The 19,195-nt window shown below is 45.6% G+C and overlaps 1 protein-coding gene across 2 annotated transcripts in view; it reads left to right on the plus strand.

Moving 5' to 3' along the window:
* Positions 1–19,195, plus strand: part of drc11 (dynein regulatory complex subunit 11) — a 73,791-nt gene that overhangs the window by 9,655 nt on the left and 44,941 nt on the right. The window contains exons 7-10 of one of the 2 annotated variants that reach the window (XM_029740896.1): positions 3,831–3,902; positions 5,550–5,758; positions 10,372–10,456; positions 10,552–10,707. In XM_029740896.1, coding sequence (XP_029596756.1) covers positions 3,831–3,902; positions 5,550–5,758; positions 10,372–10,456; positions 10,552–10,707 — 522 coding nt within the window. The remainder of the gene's footprint in view (positions 1–3,830; positions 3,903–5,549; positions 5,759–10,371; positions 10,457–10,551; positions 10,708–19,195) is intronic. The other variant, XM_029740897.1, reaches the window with a different exon arrangement.

Consider the following 19,195-nt stretch of genomic DNA (forward strand, 5'->3'; position numbering starts at 1 on the left):
AGGTAGTGACAAGTGGTTCTGTTGATCTGACCTGTTAGGGTTCATGTTCAGGTCAGAGCGCTGGGTCAATGTTAATCCCTGTCTTGCACAAGGGACGGTATCGATCAAACACTGTTAGACAAACCTGACTTTGTAAGCAGCACCTTGGTAGAACAGGACACTACTTTCATATCAGATGTCATCACCACTGTGACTGATACATAGGCTCATTCCTCCCTGCAGTAGTGTTGCATTCCTCATCTATGTGAGTGGGAGATATCATTGGAGCAGGCCAGCCAAAGAGAGGGGTCTCTTCTGTGGGGGGGGGGGGGCAGGTGTTATCATGAGTAGCGTCTGTCTCCTGGATGTTAGCTGCCTGCCAGCCCCCGGGTCCTGAGTGTTTGGCATTTGTCGGGCTCTGCTCAGCTCTCAGCTGTTCATGCAATGCAGTATGGGCATGCTGGTTATAAAATCCTCTTTTGTCTGTCCCCTTGAGTTGTGTTCTACGTGTCTCGTTTTATGTTCTATGTGTGTCTTGTTTTGGGTTCTAGGTATGTCTTGTTGTGTCCTAGCTGTCCTGTTTTTCTGGTGTGTTCTAGGTGTCCCGTGTTGTGTCCTAGCTGTCCTGTTGTTCTGGTGTGTTCTAGGTGTCCCGTGTTGTGTCCTAGCTGTCCTGTTGTTCTGGTGTGTTCTAGGTGTCCCGTGTTGTGTCCTAGCTGTCCTGTTGTTCTGGTGTGTTCTAGGTGTCCCATGTTGTGTCCTAGCTGTCCTGTTTTTCTAGTGTGTTCTAGGTGTCCCGTGTTGTGTCCTGGCTGTCCTGTTGTTCTGGTGTGTTCTAGGTGTCCCGTGTTGTGTCCTAGCTGTCCTGTTGTTCTGGTGTGTTCTAGGTGTCCCGTGTTGTGTCCTAACTGTCCTGTTGTTCTGGTGTGTTCTAGGTGTCCCGTGTTGTGTCCTAGCTGTCCTGTTGTTCTGGTGTGTTCTAGGTGTCCCGTGTTGTGTCCTAGCTGTCCTGTTGTTCTGGTGTGTTGTAGGTGTCCCGTGTTGTGTCCTAGCTGTCCTGTTGTTTTGGTGTGTTGTAGGTGTCCTGTGTTGTGTCCTAGCTGTCCTGTTGTTCTGGTGTGTTCTAGGTGTCCCGTGTTGTGTTCTAGGTGTCCTGTTTTTCTGGTGTGTTCTAGGTGTCCCGTGTTGTGTCCTAGCTGTCCTGTTGTTCTGGTGTGTTCTAGGTGTCCCGTGTTGTGTCCTAGCTGTCCTGTTGTTCTGGTGTGTTCTAGGTGTCCTGTGTTGTGTCCTAGCTGTCCTGTTGTTCTGGTGTGTTCTAGGTGTCCCGTGTTGTGTCCTAGCTGTCCTGTTGTTCTGGTGTGTTCTAGGTGTCCTGTGTTGTGCCCTAGCTGTCCTGTTGTTCTGGTGTGTTCTAGGTGTCCTGTGTTGTGTCCTAGCTGTCCTGTTGTTCTGGTGTGTTCTAGGTGTCCCGTGTTGTGTCCTAGCTGTCCTGTTGTTCTGGTGTGTTCTAGGTGACCCGTGTTGTGTCCTAGCTGTCCTGTTGTTCTGGTGTGTTCTAGGTGTCCCGTGTTGTGTCCTAGCTGTCCTGTTGTTCTGGTGTGTTGTAGGTGTCCTGTGTTGTGTCCTAGCTGTCCTGTTGTTCTGGTGTGTTCTAGGTGTCCCGTGTTGTGTCCTAGCTGTCCTGTTGTTCTGGTGTGTTCTAGGTGTCCCGTGTTGTGTCCTAGCTGTCCTGTTGTTCTGGTGTGTTCTAGGTGTCCTGTGTTGTGTCCTAACTGTCCTGTTGTTCTGGTGTGTTCTAGGTGTCCCGTGTTGTGTCCTAGCTGTCCTGTTGTTCTGGTGTGTTGTAGGTGTCCCGTGTTGTGTCCTAGCTGTCCTGTTGTTCTGGTGTGTTCTAGGTGTCCTGTGTTGTGTCCTAGCTGTCCTGTTGTTCTGGTGTGTTCTAGGTGTCCCGTGTTGTGTCCTGGCTGTCCTGTTGTTCTGGTGTGTTCTAGGTGTCCCGTGTTGTGTCCTAGCTGTCCTGTTGTTCTGGTGTGTTCTAGGTGTTCCGTGTTGTGTCCTAGCTGTCCTGTTGTTCTGGTGTGTTCTATGTGTCATGTTGTGTCCTAGCTGTCCTGTTGTTCTGGTGTGTTCTAGGTGTCCTGTGTTGTGTCCTAGCTGTCCTGTTGTTCTGGTGTGTTCTAGGTGTCCTGTTGTTCTGGTGTGTTCTAGGTGTCCCGTGTTGTGTCCTAGCTGTCCTGTTGTTCTGGTGTGTTCTAGGTGTCCCGTGTTGTGTCCTAGCTGTCCTGTTGTTCTGGTGTGTTGTAGGTGTCCCGTGTTGTGTCCTAGCTGTCCTGTTGTTCTGGTGTGTTGTAGGTGTCCTGTGTTGTGTCCTAGCTGTCCTGTTGTTCTGGTGTGTTCTATGTGTCATGTTGTGTCCTAGCTGTCCTGTTGTTCTGGTGTGTTCTAGGTGTCCTGTGTTGTGTCCTAGCTGTCCTGTTGTTCTGGTGTGTTCTAGGTGTCCCGTGTTGTGTCCTAGCTGTCCTGTTGTTCTGGTGTGTTCTAGGTGTCCCGTGTTGTGTCCTAGCTGTCCTGTTGTTCTGGTGTGTTGTAGGTGTCCCGTGTTGTGTCCTAGCTGTCCTGTTGTTCTGGTGTGTTCTAGGTGTCCTGTGTTGTGTCCTAGCTGTCCTGTTGTTCTGGTGTGTTCTAGGTGTCCCGTGTTGTGTCCTGGCTGTCCTGTTGTTCTGGTGTGTTCTAGGTGTCCCGTGTTGTGTCCTAGCTGTCCTGTTGTTCTGGTGTGTTCTAGGTGTCCCGTGTTGTGTCCTAGCTGTCCTGTTGTTCTGGTGTGTTCTAGGTGTCCCGTGTTGTGTCCTAGCTGTCCTGTTGTTCTGGTGTGTTCTAGGTGTCCTGTGTTGTGTCCTAGCTGTCCTGTTGTTCTGGTGTGTTCTAGGTGTCCCGTGTTGTGTCCTGGCTGTCCTGTTGTTCTGGTGTGTTCTAGGTGTCCCGTGTTGTGTCCTAGCTGTCCTGTTGTTCTGGTGTGTTCTAGGTGTCCCGTGTTGTGTCCTAGCTGTCCTGTTGTTCTGGTGTGTTCTAGGTGTCCCGTGTTGTGTCCTAGCTGTCCTGTTGTTCTGGTGTGTTCTAGGTGTCCTGTGTTGTGTCCTAGCTGTCCTGTTGTTCTGGTGTGTTCTAGGTGTCCTGTTTTTCTGGTGTGTTCTAGGTGTCCCCATGTTGTGTCCTAGCTGTCCTGTTGTTCTGGTGTGTTCTAGGTGTCCTGTGTTGTGTCCTAGCTGTCCTGTTGTTCTGGTGTGTTCTAGGTGTCCTGTTGTTCTGGTGTGTTCTAGGTGTCCCGTGTTGTGTCCTAGCTGTCCTGTTGTTCTGGTGTGTTCTAGGTGTCCCGTGTTGTGTCCTAGCTGTCCTGTTGTTCTGGTGTGTTCTAGGTGTCCCGTGTTGTGTCCTAGCTGTCCTGTTGTTCTGGTGTGTTCTAGGTGTCCTGTGTTGTGTCCTAGCTGTCCTGTTGTTCTGGTGTGTTCTAGGTGTCCTGTTTTTCTGGTGTGTTCTAGGTGTCCCGTGTTGTGTCCTAGCTGTCCTGTTGTTCTGGTGTGTTCTAGGTGTCCTGTGTTGTGTCCTAGCTGTCCTGTTGTTCTGGTGTGTTCTAGGTGTCCTGTTGTTCTGGTGTGTTCTAGGTGTCCCGTGTTGTGTCCTAGCTGTCCTGTTGTTCTGGTGTGTTCTAGGTGTCCCGTGTTGTGTCCTAGCTGTCCTGTTGTTCTGGTATGTTCCAGGTGTCCCGTGTTGTGTCCTAGCTGTCCTGTTGTTCTGGTGTGTTCTATGTGTCCCGTGTTGTGTCCTAGCTGTCCTGTTGTTCTGGTATGTTCCAGGTTTGGCGGGGCTACAGTCAGAGGAAGAGGACCAGGAGAGAGCGGCTGGAGGAGATGGTATTTCTGGGAATGGTGGGTGTACTTGTTCACTGTTCCCTCTACCAGGACTGTGTTGGGTAACAAAGGGGCAGGGTTACTCTGAGTCAGTAAACACAGACTATCACAGGCACGTCTGTATTGTGAAGGTCAGCCAATCAGTACCAGTGGTGATAACCGGACAAGCCTTGGTGCCATAGTAACTTTGTTTATCTTCCCTTTGTGCTAAATCTTTTTGTCTCTCTCTCTCAATTCAATTAAATTTAAGGGGCTTTATTGTGAAATAGATAATAAACAAATGTGAAATTAACAATAAAACAGTAAACATTACACAGAAGTTACAAAAGAATAAAGACATTTCAATGTCTATATACATTGTTGTATACAAGGGAAATAAATGTTTTTTGTTCTTCACTGGTTGCCCTTTTCTTGTGGCAACAGGTCATAAATCTTGCTGCTGTGATTGGATTGGATTTGGATTCAAATTCTTTGTGGATCTGTGTAATCTGAGGGAAATATGTGTCTCTAATATGGTCATACATTTGGCAGGAGGTTAGGAAGTGGAGGTCAGTTTCCACCTCATTTTGTGGGCAGTGTGCACATAGCCTGTCTTCTCTTGAGAGCCATGTCTGCCATGTCTGCCTTTCTCAATAGCAAGGCTATGCTCACTGAGTCTGTACATAGTCAAAGCTTGGGTCAGTCACATTGGTGAGGTATTCTGCCACTGTTAATTTATTCCAATGTGTCAAGTAATTATCTTTTTGTTTTCTCATGATATGGTTGGGTCTAATTGTGTTGCTTTCCTGGGGCTCTGTGGGGTGTGTTTGTGTTTGTGAACAGAGCCCCAGGACCAGCTGGCTTAGGGGACTCTTCTCCAGGTTCATCTCTCTGTAGGTGATGGCTTTGTTATGGAAGGTTTGGGAATCTCTTCCTTTTAGGTGGTTGTAGAATTTAACAGCTCTTTTCTGGATTTTGATAATTAGCGGGTATCGGCCTAATTCTGCTCTGCATGCATTATTTGGTGTTTTACGTTGTACACTGAGGATATTTTTGCAGAATTCTGCATGCAGAGTCTCAATTTGGTGTTAGTCCCATTTTGTGAATTCTTGGTTGGTGAGCGGACACCAGACCTCACAACCATAAAGGGCAATGGGTTCTATAACTGATTCAAGTATTTTTAGCCAGATTCTAATTGGTATGTCAAATTTTATGTTCCTTTTGATGTCATAGAAGGCCCTTCTTGCCTTGTCTCTCAGATCGTTCACAGCTTTGTGGAAGTTACCTGTGGCGCTGATGTTTAGGCCGAGCTATGTATAGTTTTTTGTGTGCTTTAGGGCAACGGTGTCTAGATGGAATTTGTATTTGTGGTCCTGGCGACTGGACCTTTTTTGGAACACCATTATTTTGGTCTTACTGAGATTTACTGTCAGGGCCCAGGTCTGGCAGAATCTGTGCAGAAGATCTAGGTGCTGCTGTAGGCCCTCCTCCTTGGTTGGTGACAGAAGCACCAATTCATCAGCAAACAGTAGACATTTGACTTCAGATTCTAGTAGGGTGAGGCCGGGTGCTGCAGACTGTTCTAGTGCCCTCGCCAATTCATTGATATATATGCTGAAGTGGGTGGGGCTTAAGCTGCATCCCTGTCTCACCCCACTAATCTCTATAGCTGTGTCTGGTCCTCAGGTCCCTCCAGAGCAGCAGCAGCAGAGGCCCAGCGTGGCCCAGCTGAAGGCCCAGCAGGTGGAGACGACTCGCAGGCTGGTCCAGGAGGAGAATGAGGCTGAGTACCAGAGGGCCCTGGTCAGCATCAAGGAGTCTGTGCGTACCGTGGATGGCCCTGACCTAAGGGAAACCCTGCAAGAGCAGATCAGACAGTGGTTTATCGAGTGCCGGTGAGACAGGCAGGCAACGGGGAAGTCTGTCTTCTTTCACAGCAGCTGTTTCTTTTCTGTGTTATCTTCTCTCTCTCCCAACCTAACTCCTCCTTCTGCCACTGCCATGTCTCTGAGGTTATCACACCCATAGACTCTTCCTGGCTCCTGCCAAACCCTTCCCCACCAGTATGTATCTGTCCCTGTTCGTGTCATGAAGAGGAGGTTGGAATGGAAAAGGGGAGGGGGGAGGACAAGGGCAAAAACAGAGTGTTAGTGTGAGGCCTAATGGCTGTTAGGTGCAGGATATGGCCGGAGGAAAGGAGCCACAGTCAGTGGCTATGTGTGTCTTCCCTCTATGTGTGTCTTCCCCTCTATGTGTGTCTTCCCTCTATGTGTGTCTTCCCTCTATGTGTGTCTTCCCCTCTATGTGTCTTCCCCTCTATGTGTCTTCCCCTCTATGTGTGTCTTCCCCTCTATGTGTGTCTTCCCTCCATGTGTGTCTTCCCCTCTGTGTCTTCCCCTCTGTGTCTTCCCCTCTATGTGTGTCTTCCCTCCATGTGTGTCTTCCCCTCTGTGTCTTCCCCTCTATGTGTGTCTTCTTCTCTATGTGTGTCTTCCCCTCTGTGTGTCTTCCCCTCTATGTGTGTCTTCCCCTCTATGTGTCTTCCCCTCTATGTGTCTTCCCCTCTATGTGTGTCTTCCCCTCTATGTGTGTCTTCCCTCCATGTGTGTCTTCCCCTCTGTGTCTTCCCCTCTGTGTCTTCCCCTCTATGTGTGTCTTCCCCTCTATGTGTGTCTTCCCTCTATGTGTGTCTTCCCCTCCATGCTAGCTGCCTATTAGTGCATTCCAGGGTGATTTATGGTTGGCCAGCGGTGGGTGCTGCCTGCCTAACCAGTAGAGTGACAATGGACATAAGTCCTCCAGGCTGGGGGCCCTGGAGAGCCCTGGGGAGTGAACAGAGAGAGAACAGCTCCCATGGGGACGAAGCAATGACCCACAATGGCCCTGGCCTCCACATTCAGCCCCAGTCTGCGTCCCAAAAGGCACCCTATTCCCTAAATAGTGTACTACTTTTGACCAGAGCCCTATGGGCCCATTTGGGACGCAACCCCAGTGTCTCAGGCTCCAGCCTGGCCTCCACGGCCCTGCCCTCTGCTGTGACCTCGGCTGAGCTGCTGACAACATTATAAGCACCGTGACGGATGGATGAGGTGGTCACACCCTCCAGGGTGGAATAAACTCTAAACCCTGTCGGTACAGCTTCCTCAACCTGTCTGATGAGAATCTAAACCCTGTCGGTACAGCTTCCTCAACCTGTCTGATGAGAATCTAAACCCTGTCGGTACAGCTTCCTCAACCTGCCTGATGAGAATCTAAACCCTGTCGGTACAGCTTCCTCAACCTGCCTGATGAGAATCTAAACCCTGTCGGTACAGCTTCCTCAACCTGCCTGATGAGAATCTAAACCCTGTCAGTACAGCTTCCTCAACCTGTCTGATGAGAATCTAAACCCTGTCGGTACAGCTTCCTCAACCTGTCTGATGAGAATCTAAACCCTGTCGGTACAGCTTCCTCAACATGTCTGATGAGAATCTAAACCCTGTCGGTACAGCTTCCTCAACCTGTCTGATGAGAATCTAAACCCTGTCGGTACAGCTTCCTCAACCTGTCTGATGAGAATCTAAACCCTGTCGGTACAGCTTCCTCAACCTGTCTGATGAGAATCTAAACCCTGTGAGTACAGCTTCCTCAACCTGTCTGATGAGAATCTAAACCCTGTCGGTACAGCTTCCTCAACCTGTCTGATGAGAATCTAAACCCTGTCGGTACAGCTTCCTCAACCTGTCTGATGAGAATCTAAACCCTGTCGGTACAGCTTCCTCAACCTGTCTGATGAGAATCTAAACCCTGTCGGTACAGCTTCCTCAACCTGTCTGATGAGAATCTAAACCCTGTCAGTACAGCTTCCTCAACCTGTCTGATGAGAATCTAAACCCTGTGAGTACAGCTTCCTCAACCTGTCTGATGAGAATCTAAACCCTGTTGGTACAGCTTCCTCAACCTGCCTGATGAGAATCTAAACCCTGTCGGTACAGCTTCCTCAACCTGTCTGATGAGAATCTAAACCCTGTCGGTACAGCTTCCTCAACCTGCCTGATGAGAATCTAAACCCTGTCGGTACAGCTTCCTCAACCTGCCTGATGAGAATCTAAACCCTGTCGGTACAGCTTCCTCAACCTGTCTGATGAGAATCTAAACCCTGTCAGTACAGCTTCCTCAACCTGCCTGATGAGAATCTAAACCCTGTCGGTACAGCTTCCTCAACCTGTCTGATGAGAATCTAAACCCTGTCAGTACAGCTTCCTCAACCTGTCTGATGAGAATCTAAACCCTGTGAGTACAGCTTCCTCAACCTGTCTGATGAGAATCTAAACCCTGTCGGTACAGCTTCCTCAACCTGTCTGATGAGAATCTAAACCCTGTTGGTACAGCTTCCTCAACCTGTCTGATGAGAATCTAAACCCTGTCGGTACAGCTTCCTCAACCTGTCTGATGAGAATCTAAACCCTGTCGGTACAGCTTCCTCAACCTGTCTGATGAGAATACAAAAGTTTCGAGGCCAAGAGGAGAGGACCAGATTTGAAGGAAGTTGGAAGCTACAGTCGTATGAAAAACTTTGGGCACCTCTGACAATTGCCATGATTTCCATTTATAAATAATTGGGTGTTTGGATCAGCAATTTCATTTTGATCTATCAAATAACTGATGGACACAGTAATATTTCAGTAGTGAAATGAGGTTTATTGGATTAACATAATATGTATCAAAACAAAATTAGACAGGTGCATAAATTTGGGCACCCCAATAGAAAAATCACATCAATATTTAGTAGAGCCTCCTTTTGCTAAAATAACAGCCTCTAGACGCTTCCTATAGCCTCTAATGAGTGTGTGGATTCTGGATGAAGGTATTTTGGACCATTCCTCCTTCCAAAACATCTCCAGTTCAGTTAGGTTTGATGGTTGCCGAGCATGGACAGCCCGCTTCAAATCATCCCACAGATTCTCAATGATATTCAGGTCTGGGGACTGGGATGGCCTGTCCAGAACATTGTACTTGTTCCTCTGCATAAATGCCCGGGTTGATTTTGAGCAGTGTTTTGGGTCGTTGTCTTGTTGAAATATCCAGCCCCGGTGTAACTTCAACTTTGTGACTGATTCTTCAATATTATTCCCAAGAATCTGCTGATATTGAATCCATGCGACCCTCAACTTTAACAAGATTCCCAGTACTGGCACTGGCCACACAGCCCCACAGCATGATGGAACCCCCACCAAATTTTACTGTGGGTAGCAAGTGTTTTTCTTGGAACGCTGTGTTCTTTTGCCGCCATGACCAAATAACTCCATCTTTGTTTCATCAGTCCACAGCACCTTATTCCAAAATGAAGCTGGCTTGTCCAAATGTGCATTTGCATACCTCAAGCGACTCTGTTTGTGGCGTGTGTGCAGAAAAGGCTTCTTCCGCATCACTCTCCCATACAGCTTCTCCTTGTGCAAAGTGCGCTGAATTGTTGAACGATGCACAGTGACACCATCTGCAGCAAGATGATGTTGTAGGTCTTTGGAGGTGGTCTGTGGGCTGTTTTTGACCGTTCTCACCATCCTTCGCATTTGCCTCTCCGATATTTTACTTGGCCTGCCACTTCTGGCCTTAACAAGAACTGTGCCTGTGGTCTTCCATTTCCTCACTATGTTCCTCACAGTGGACACTGACAGCTTACATCTCTGCGATAGCTTTTTGTAGCCTTCCTCTAAACCATAATGTTGAACAATCTTTGTTTTCAGGTCATTTGAGAGTTGTTTTGAGGCCCCCATGTTGCCACTCTTCAGAGGAGAGTCAAAGAGAACAACAACTTGCAATTGGCCACCTTAAATACCTTTTCTCATGATTGGATGCACTTGTCTATGAAGATCAAGGCTTAATGAGCTCACCAAACCAATTGTGTGTTCCGATTAATCAGTGCTAAGTAGTTACAGGTATTCAAATCAACAGAACGACAAGGGTGCCCACATTTTTGCATAGCCTATTTTTCACATCTGATTTAATTTCATACAACTTAATATTGCTACACTAAAAATCTTTGTCTGGACAATACCCCAGTACTCTGCTTTTATTAGAAAATGAATGGCATGCCACTGTGATCATTTTCTGTGACGACAGAGTCAATTATTATGCAGCCTCAGAGGGGTGCCCAAACGTTTTCCTACGACTGTAAATGTTGGTTCACAGGGTTGCTCTAAGGTTTAGGAGAATGAGAGATGGAAGGGAAGTGAGGAATACATAGTTTGGCCTTCCGAAGAGCAATTCCTGGTCGGGTGATTATTTTCTCTCCACGTTGAGATAACTGCTCCCTGACATGAACCACCCCTAATTAGTGGAAGTATCTGAGGCATTTAGAAAACCATTAGGAGGGTCTGCCCTCTGGTGACCTTGTTGGGGGTCTGCCATCTAACTCTCAGTGTGACATAGTACAATTCATCAAGAATGATATATCTGTAATGAAAATGATCATTTAAGAACAGGAAGTATCCCAGATTGTGCCTTTAAAACATGCTATTTATTGTAGAGATGCCACTGGAAAGTTTCCTGACTTCCCCAATGCTGAGGATGGGGGATCAACAGCCATATTTGCACAGAAGACACCTGACCAGGTAGACTAATGACCCATGGTCCTCATCTAACCTACAGACAGTTAACAAACACTCCGTTTCTTTTTCTATGCTCATCTCATTTTTGTTCCTGATAGGTCGCTGCAGAATTAGCAGCGAAAGAAGAAGAGAAGGAGAAGAAGAGGAAAGACAACACAAATAAAGATAAGAAGGGTGGGAAGGACCGCAAGGATCAGAAGAAAGACAAGAAGGGGAAAAGCAAACAGAAAAAAGGAGGAAAAGAAGATGGAGAGGTGGGCTCAGACAAGGCTTGGCCAATAGTGGCTCATGTTATTAAACAGACAAGGCTTGGTGGCCAATAGTGGCTCATGTTATTAAACAGACAAGGCTTGGTGGCCAATAGTGGCTCATGTTATTAAACAGACAAGGCTTGGCCAATAGTGGCTCATGTTATTAAACAGACAAGGCTTGGCCAATAGTGGCTCATGTTATTAAACAGACAAGGCTTGGTGGCCAATAGTGGCTCATGTTATTAAACAGACAAGGCTTGGCCAATAGTGGCTCATGTTATTAAACAGACATGGCTTGGCCAATAGTGGCTCATGTTATTAAACAGACAAGGCTTGGTGGCCAATAGTGGCTCATGTTATTAAACAGACAAGGCTTGGCCAATAGTGGCTCATGTTATTAAACAGACAAGGCTTGGCCAATATTGGCTCATGTTATTAAACAGACAAGGCTTGGTGGCCAATAGTGTCTCATGTTATTAAAAAGACAAGGCTTGGCCAATAGTGGCTCATGCTATTAAACAGACAAGGCTTGGTGGCCAATAGTGGCTCATGTTATTAAACAGACAAGGCTTGGCCAATAGTGGCTCATGTTATTAAACAGATAAGGCTTGGCCAATAGTGGCTCATGCTATTAAAAAGACAAGGCTTGGCCAATAGCGGCTCATGTTATTAAACAGACAAGGCTTGGTGGCCAATAGCGGCTCATGTTATTAAACAGACAAGGCTTGGCCAATAGTGGCTCATGTTATTAAACAGACAAGCTTGCCCAATAGTGGCTTATGCTATTAAACAGACAAGGCTTGGTGGCCAATAGTGGCTCATGTTATTAAACAGACAAGGCTTGGTGGCCAATAGTGGCTCATGTTATTAAACAGACAAGAATTGGTGGCCAATAGTGGCTCATGTTATTAAACAGACAAGGCTCGGCCAATATTGGCTCATGTTATTAAACAGACAAGGCTTGGTGGCCAATAGTGGCTCATGTTATTAAACAGACAAGGCTTGCTGGCCAATAGTGGCTCATGTTATTAAACAAACATGGCTTGGCCAATAGTGGCTCATGTTATTAAACAGACAAGGCTTGGCCAATAGTGGCTCATGTTATTAAACAGACAAGGCTTGGTGGCCAATAGTGGCTCATGCTATTAAACAGACAAGGCTTGGCCAATAGTGGCTCATGCTATTAAACAGACAAGGCTTGGTGGCCAATAGTGGCTCATGTTATTAAACAGACAAGGCTTGGCCAATAGTGGCTCATGTTATTAAACAGACAAGGCTTGGCCAATAGTGGCTCATGTTATTAAACAGACAAGCTTGGCCAATAGTGGCTTATGCTATTAAACAGACAAGGCTTGGTGGCCAATAGTGGCTCATGTTATTAAACAGACAAGGCTTGGTGGCCAATAGTGGCTCATGTTATTAAACAGACAAGGCTTGGTGGCCAATAGTGGCTCATGTTATTAAACAGACAAGGCTTGGCCAATATTGGCTCATGTTATTAAACAGACAAGGCTTGGTAGCCAATAGTGGCTCATGTTATTAAACAGACAAGGCTTGGTGGCCAATAGTGGCTCATGTTATTAAACAGACAGGGCTTGGCCAATAGTGGCTCATGTTATTAAACAGACAAGGCTTGGTGGCCAATAGTGGCTCATGTTATTAAACAGACAAGGCTTGGCCAATGGTGGCTCATGTTATTAAACAGACATGGCTTGGCCAATAGTGGCTCATGTTATTAAACAGACAAGGCTTGGTGGCCAATATTGGCTCATGTTATTAAACAGACAAGGCTTGGTGGCCAATAGTGGCTCATGTTATTAAACAGACAAGGCTTGGCCAATAGTGGCTCATGATATTAAACAGACAAGGCTTGGCCAATAGTGGCTCATGCTATTAAACAGACAAGGCTTGGTGGCCAATAGCGGCTCATGTTATTAAACAGACAAGGCTTGGTGGCCAATAGTGGCTCATGCTATTAAACAGACAAGGCTTGGCCAATAGTGGCTCATGTTATTAAACAGACAAGGCTTGGTGGCCAATAGTGGCTCATGTTATTAAACCGACAAGGCTTGGTGGCCAATAGTGGCTCATGTTATTAAACAGACAAGGCTTGGCCAATAGTGGCTCATGTTATTAAACAGACAAGGCTTGGCCAATAGTGGCTCATGCTATTAAACAGACAAGGCTTGGTGGCCAATAGTGGCTCATGCTATTAAACAGACAAGGCTTGGCCAATAGTGGCTCATGTTATTAAACAGACAAGGCTTGGCCAATAGTGGCTCATGCTATTAAAAAGACAAGGCTTGGTGGCCAATAGTGGCTCATGTTATTAAACAGACAAGGCTTGGTGGCCAATAGCGGCTCATGTTATTAAACAGACAAGGCTTGGCCAATAGTGGCTCATGTTAATAAACAGACAAGCTTGCCCAATAGTGGCTTATGCTATTAAACAGACAAGGCTTGGTGGCCAATAGTGGCTCATGTTATTAAACAGACAAGGCTTGGTGGCCAATAGTGGCTCATGTTATTAAACAGACAAGGCTTGGTGGCCAATAGTGGCTCATGTTATTAAACAGACAAGGCTCGGCCAATATTGGCTCATGTTATTAAACAGACTAGGCTTGGTGGCCAATAGTGGCTCATGTTATTAAACAGACAAGGCTTGCTGGCCAATAGTGGCTCATGTTATTAAACAGACAAGGCTTGGCCAATAGTGGCTCATGTTATTAAACAGACAAGTCTTGGCCAATAGTGGCTCATGTTATTAAACAGACAAGGCTTGGTGGCCAATAGTGGCTCATGCTATTAAACAGACAAGGCTTGGCCAATAGTGGCTCATGCTATTAAACAGACAAGGCTTTATGGCCAATAGTGGCTCATGTTATTAAACAGACAAGGATTGGCCAATAGTGGCTCATGTTATTAAACAGACAAGGCTTGGCCAATAGTGGCTCATGTTATTAAACAGACAAGCTTGGCCAATAGTGGCTTATGCTATTAAACAGACAAGGCTTGGTGGCCAATAGTGGCTCATGTTATTAAACAGACAAGGCTTGGTGGCCAATAGTGGCTCATGTTATTAAACAGACAAGGCTTGGTGGCAAATAGTGGCTCATGTTATTAAACAGACAAGGCTTGGCCAATATTGGCTCATGTTATTAAACAGACAAGGCTTGGTAGCCAATAGTGGCTCATGTTATTAAACAGACAAGGCTTGGTGGCCAATAGTGGCTCATGTTATTAAACAGACAAGGCTTGGCCAATAGTGGCTCATGTTATTAAACAGACAAGGCTAGGTGGCCAATAGTGGCTCATGTTATTAAACAGACAAGGCTTGGCCAATAGTGGCTCATGTTATTAAACAGACATGGCTTGGCCAATAGTGGCTCATGTTATTAAACAGACAAGGCTTGGTGGCCAATAGTGGCTCATGTTATTAAACAGACAAGGCTTGGCCAATAGTGGCTCATGTTATTAAACAGACAAGGCTTGGCCAATATTGGCTCATGTTATTAAACAGACAAGGCTTGGTGGCCAATAGTGGCTCATGTTATTAAACAGACAAGGCTTGGTGGCCAATAGTGGCTCATGTTATTAAACAGACAAGGCTTGGTGGCCAATAGTGGCTCATGTTATTAAACAGACAAGGCTCGGCCAATATTGGCTCATGTTATTAAACAGACAAGGCTTGGTGGCCAATAGTGGCTCATGTTATTAAACAGACAAGGCTTGCTGGCCAATAGTGGCTCATGTTATTAAACAGACATGGCTTGGCCAATAGTGGCTCATGTTATTAAACAGACAAGGCTTGGCCAATAGTGGCTCATGTTATTAAACAGACAAGGCTTGGTGGCCAATAGTGGCTCATGCTATTAAACAGACAAGGCTTGGCCAATAGTGGCTCATGCTATTAAACAGACAAGGCTTGGCCAATAGTGGCTCATGTTATTAAACAGACAAGGCTTGGCCAATAGTGGCTCATGTTATTAAACAGACAAGCTTGGCCAATAGTGGCTTATGCTATTAAACAGACAAGGCTTGGTGGCCAATAGTGGCTCATGTTATTAAACAGACAAGGCTTGGTGGCCAATAGTGGCTCATGTTATTAAACAGACAAGGCTTGGTGGCCAATAGTGGCTCATGTTATTAAACAGACAAGGCTTGGCCAATATTGGCTCATGTTATTAAACAGACAAGGCTTGGTAGCCAATAGTGGCTCATGTTATTAAACAGACAAGGCTTGGTGGCCAATAGTGGCTCATGTTATTAAACAGACAAGTCTTGGCCAATAGTGGCTCATGTTATTAAACAGACAAGGCTTGGTGGCCAATAGTGGCTCATGTTATTAAACAGACAAGGCTTGGCCAATAGTGGCTCATGTTATTAAACAGACATGGCTTGGCCAATAGTGGCTCATGTTATTAAACAGACAAGGCTTGGTGGCCAATAGTGGCTCATGTTATTAAACAGACAAGGCTTGGCCAATAGTGGCTCATGTTATTAAACAGACAAGGCTTGGCCAATATTGGCTCATGTTATTAAACAGACAAGGCTTGGTGGCCAATAGTGGCTCATGTTATTAAACAGACAAGGCTTGGTGGCCAATAGTGGCTCATGTTATTAAACAGACAAGGCTCGGCCAATATTGGCTCATGTTATTAAACAGACAAGGCTTGGTGGCCAATAGTGGCTCATGTTATTAAACAGACAAGGCTTGCTGGCCAATAGTGGCTCATGTTATTAAACAGACATGGCTTGGCCAATAGTTGCTCATGTTATTAAACAGACAAGGCTTGGCCAATAGTGGCTCATGTTATTAAACAGACAAGGCTTGGTGGCCAATAGTGGCTCATGCTATTAAACAGACAAGGCTTGGCCAATAGTGGCTCATGCTATTAAACAGACAAGGCTTGGCCAATAGTGGCTCATGTTATTAAACAGACAAGGCTTGGCCAATAGTGGCTCATGTTATTAAACAGACAAGCTTGGCCAATAGTGGCTTATGCTATTAAACAGACAAGGCTTGGTGGCCAATAGTGGCTCATGTTATTAAACAGACAAGGCTTGGTGGCCAATAGTGTCTCATGTTATTAAACAGACAAGGCTTGATGGCCAATAGTGGCTCATGTTATTAAACAGACAAGGCTTGGCCAATATTGGCTCATGTTATTAAACAGACAAGGCTTGGTAGCCAATAGTGGCTCATGTTATTAAACAGACAAGGCTTGGTGGCCAATAGTGGCTCATGTTATTAAACAGACAAGGCTTGGCCAATAGTGGCTCATGTTATTAAACAGACAAGGCTTGGTGGCCAATAGTGGCTCATGTTATTAAACAGACAAGGCTTGGCCAATAGTGGCTCATGTTATTAAACAGACATGGCTTGGCCAATAGTGGCTCATGTTATTAAACAGACAAGGCTTGGTGGCCAATAGTGGCTCATGTTATTAAACAGACAAGGCTTGGCCAATAGTGGCTCATGTTATTAAACAGACATGGCTTGGCCAATAGTGGCTCATGTTATTAAACAGACAAGGCTTGGTGGCCAATAGTGGCTCATGTTATTAAACAGACAAGGCTTGGCCAATAGTGGCTCATGTTATTAAACAGACAAGGCTTGGCCAATATTGGCTCATGTTATTAAACAGACAAGGCTTGGTGGCCAATAGTGGCTCATGTTATTAAACAGACAAGGCTTGGTGGCCAATAGTGGCTCATGTTATTAAACAGACAAGGCTCGGCCAATATTGGCTCATGTTATTAAACAGACAAGGCTTGGTGGCCAATAGTGGCTCATGTTATTAAACAGACAAGGCTTGCTGGCCAATAGTGGCTCATGTTATTAAACAGACATGGCTTGGCCAATAGTTGCTCATGTTATTAAACAGACAAGGCTTGGCCAATAGTGGCTCATGTTATTAAACAGACAAGGCTTGGTGGCCAATAGTGGCTCATGCTATTAAACAGACAAGGCTTGGCCAATAGTGGCTCATGCTATTAAACAGACAAGGCTTGGCCAATAGTGGCTCATGTTATTAAACAGACAAGGCTTGGCCAATAGTGGCTCATGTTATTAAACAGACAAGGCTTGGCCAATATTGGCTCATGTTATTAAACAGACAAGGCTTGGTGGCCAATAGTGGCTCATGTTATTAAACAGACAAGGCTTGGTGGCCAATAGTGGCTCATGTTATTAAACAGACAAGGCTCGGCCAATATTGGCTCATGTTATTAAACAGACAAGGCTTGGTGGCCAATAGTGGCTCATGTTATTAAACAGACAAGGCTTGCTGGCCAATAGTGGCTCATGTTATTAAACAGACATGGCTTGGCCAATAGTTGCTCATGTTATTAAACAGACAAGGCTTGGCCAATAGTGGCTCATGTTATTAAACAGACAAGGCTTGGTGGCCAATAGTGGCTCATGCTATTAAACAGACAAGGCTTGGCCAATAGTGGCTCATGCTATTAAACAGACAAGGCTTGGCCAATAGTGGCTCATGTTATTAAACAGACAAGGCTTGGCCAATAGTGGCTCATGTTATTAAACAGACAAGCTTGGCCAATAGTGGCTTATGCTATTAAACAGACAAGGCTTGGTGGCCAATAGTGGCTCATGTTATTAAACAGACAAGGCTTGGTGGCCAATAGTGTCTCATGTTATTAAACAGACAAGGCTTGATGGCCAATAGTGGCTCATGTTATTAAACAGACAAGGCTTGGCCAATATTGGCTCATGTTATTAAACAGACAAGGCTTGGTAGCCAATATTGGCTCATGTTATTAAACAGACAAGGCTTGGTGGCCAATAGTGGCTCATGTTATTAAACAGACAAGGCTTGGCCAATAGTGGCTCATGTTATTAAACAGACAAGGCTTGGTGGCCAATAGTGGCTCATGTTATTAAACAGACAAGGCTTGGCCAATAGTGGCTCATGTTATTAAACAGACATGGCTTGGCCAATAGTGGCTCATGTTATTAAACAGACAAGGCTTGGTGGCCAATAGTGGCTCATGTTATTAAACAGACAAGGCTTGGCCAATAGTGGCTCATGTTATTAAACAGACATGGCTTGGCCAATAGTGGCTCATGTTATTAAACAGACAAGGCTTGGTGGCCAATAGTGGCTCATGTTATTAAACAGACAAGGCTTGGCCAATAGTGGCTCATGTTATTAAACAGACAAGGCTTGGCCAATATTGGCTCATGTTATTAAACAGACAAGGCTTGGTGGCCAATAGTGGCTCATGTTATTAAACAGACAAGGCTTGGTGGCCAATAGTGGCTCATGTTATTAAACAGACAAGGCTCGGCCAATATTGGCTCATGTTATTAAACAGACAAGGCTTGGTGGCCAATAGTGGCTCATGTTATTAAACAGACAAGGCTTGCTGGCCAATAGTGGCTCATGTTATTAAACAGACATGGCTTGGCCAATAGTGGCTCATGTTATTAAACAGACAAGGCTTGGCCAATAGTGGCTCATGTTATTAAACAGACAAGGCTTGGTGGCCAATAGTGGCTCATGCTATTAAACAGACAAGGCTTGGCCAATAGTGGCTCATGCTATTAAACAGACAAGGCTTGGTGGCCAATAGTGGCTCATGTTATTAAACAGACAAGGCTTGGCCAATAGTGGCTCATGTTATTAAACAGACAAGGCTTGGCCAATAGTGGCTCATCTTATTAAACAGACAAGCTTGGCCAATAGTGGCTTATGCTATTAAACAGACAAGGCTTGGTGGCCAATAGTGGCTCATGTTATTAAACAGACAAGGCTTTGTGGCCAATAGTGGCTCATGTTATTAAACAGACAAGGCTTGGTGGCCAATAGTGGCTCATGTTATTAAACAGACAAGGCTTGGCCAATATTGGCTCATTTTATTAAACAGACAATGCTTGGTAGCCAATAGTGGCTCATGTTATTAAACAGACAAGGCTTGGTGGCCAATAGTGGCTCATGTTATTAAACAGACAAGGCTTGGCCAATAGTGGCTCATGTTATTAAACAGACAAGGCTTGGTGGCCAATAGTGGCTCATGTTATTAAACAGACAAGGCTTGGCCAATAGTGGCTCATGTTATTGAACAGACATGGCTTGGCCAATAGTGGCTCATGTTATTAAACAGACAAGGCTTGGTGGCCAATAGTGGCTCATGTTATTAAACAGACAAGGCTTGGCCAATAGTGGCTCATGTTATTAAACAGACAAGGCTTGGCCAATATTGGCTCATGTTATTAAACAGACAAGGCTTGGTGGCCAATAGTGGCTCATGTTATTAAACAGACAAGGCTTGGTGGCCAATAGTGGCTCATGTTATTAAACAGACAAGGCTTGGTGGCCAATAGTGGCTCATGCTATTAAACAGACAAGGCTTGGTGGCCAATAGTGGCTCATGTTATTAAACAGACAAGGCTTGGTGGCCAATAGTGGCTCATGCTATTAAACAGACAAGGCTTGGCCAATAGTGGCTCATGTTATTAAACAGA

This window comes from Salmo trutta, chromosome 39 (assembly GCF_901001165.1).
Source record: "Salmo trutta chromosome 39, fSalTru1.1, whole genome shotgun sequence".
Taxonomy (NCBI): domain Eukaryota; kingdom Metazoa; phylum Chordata; class Actinopteri; order Salmoniformes; family Salmonidae; genus Salmo; species Salmo trutta.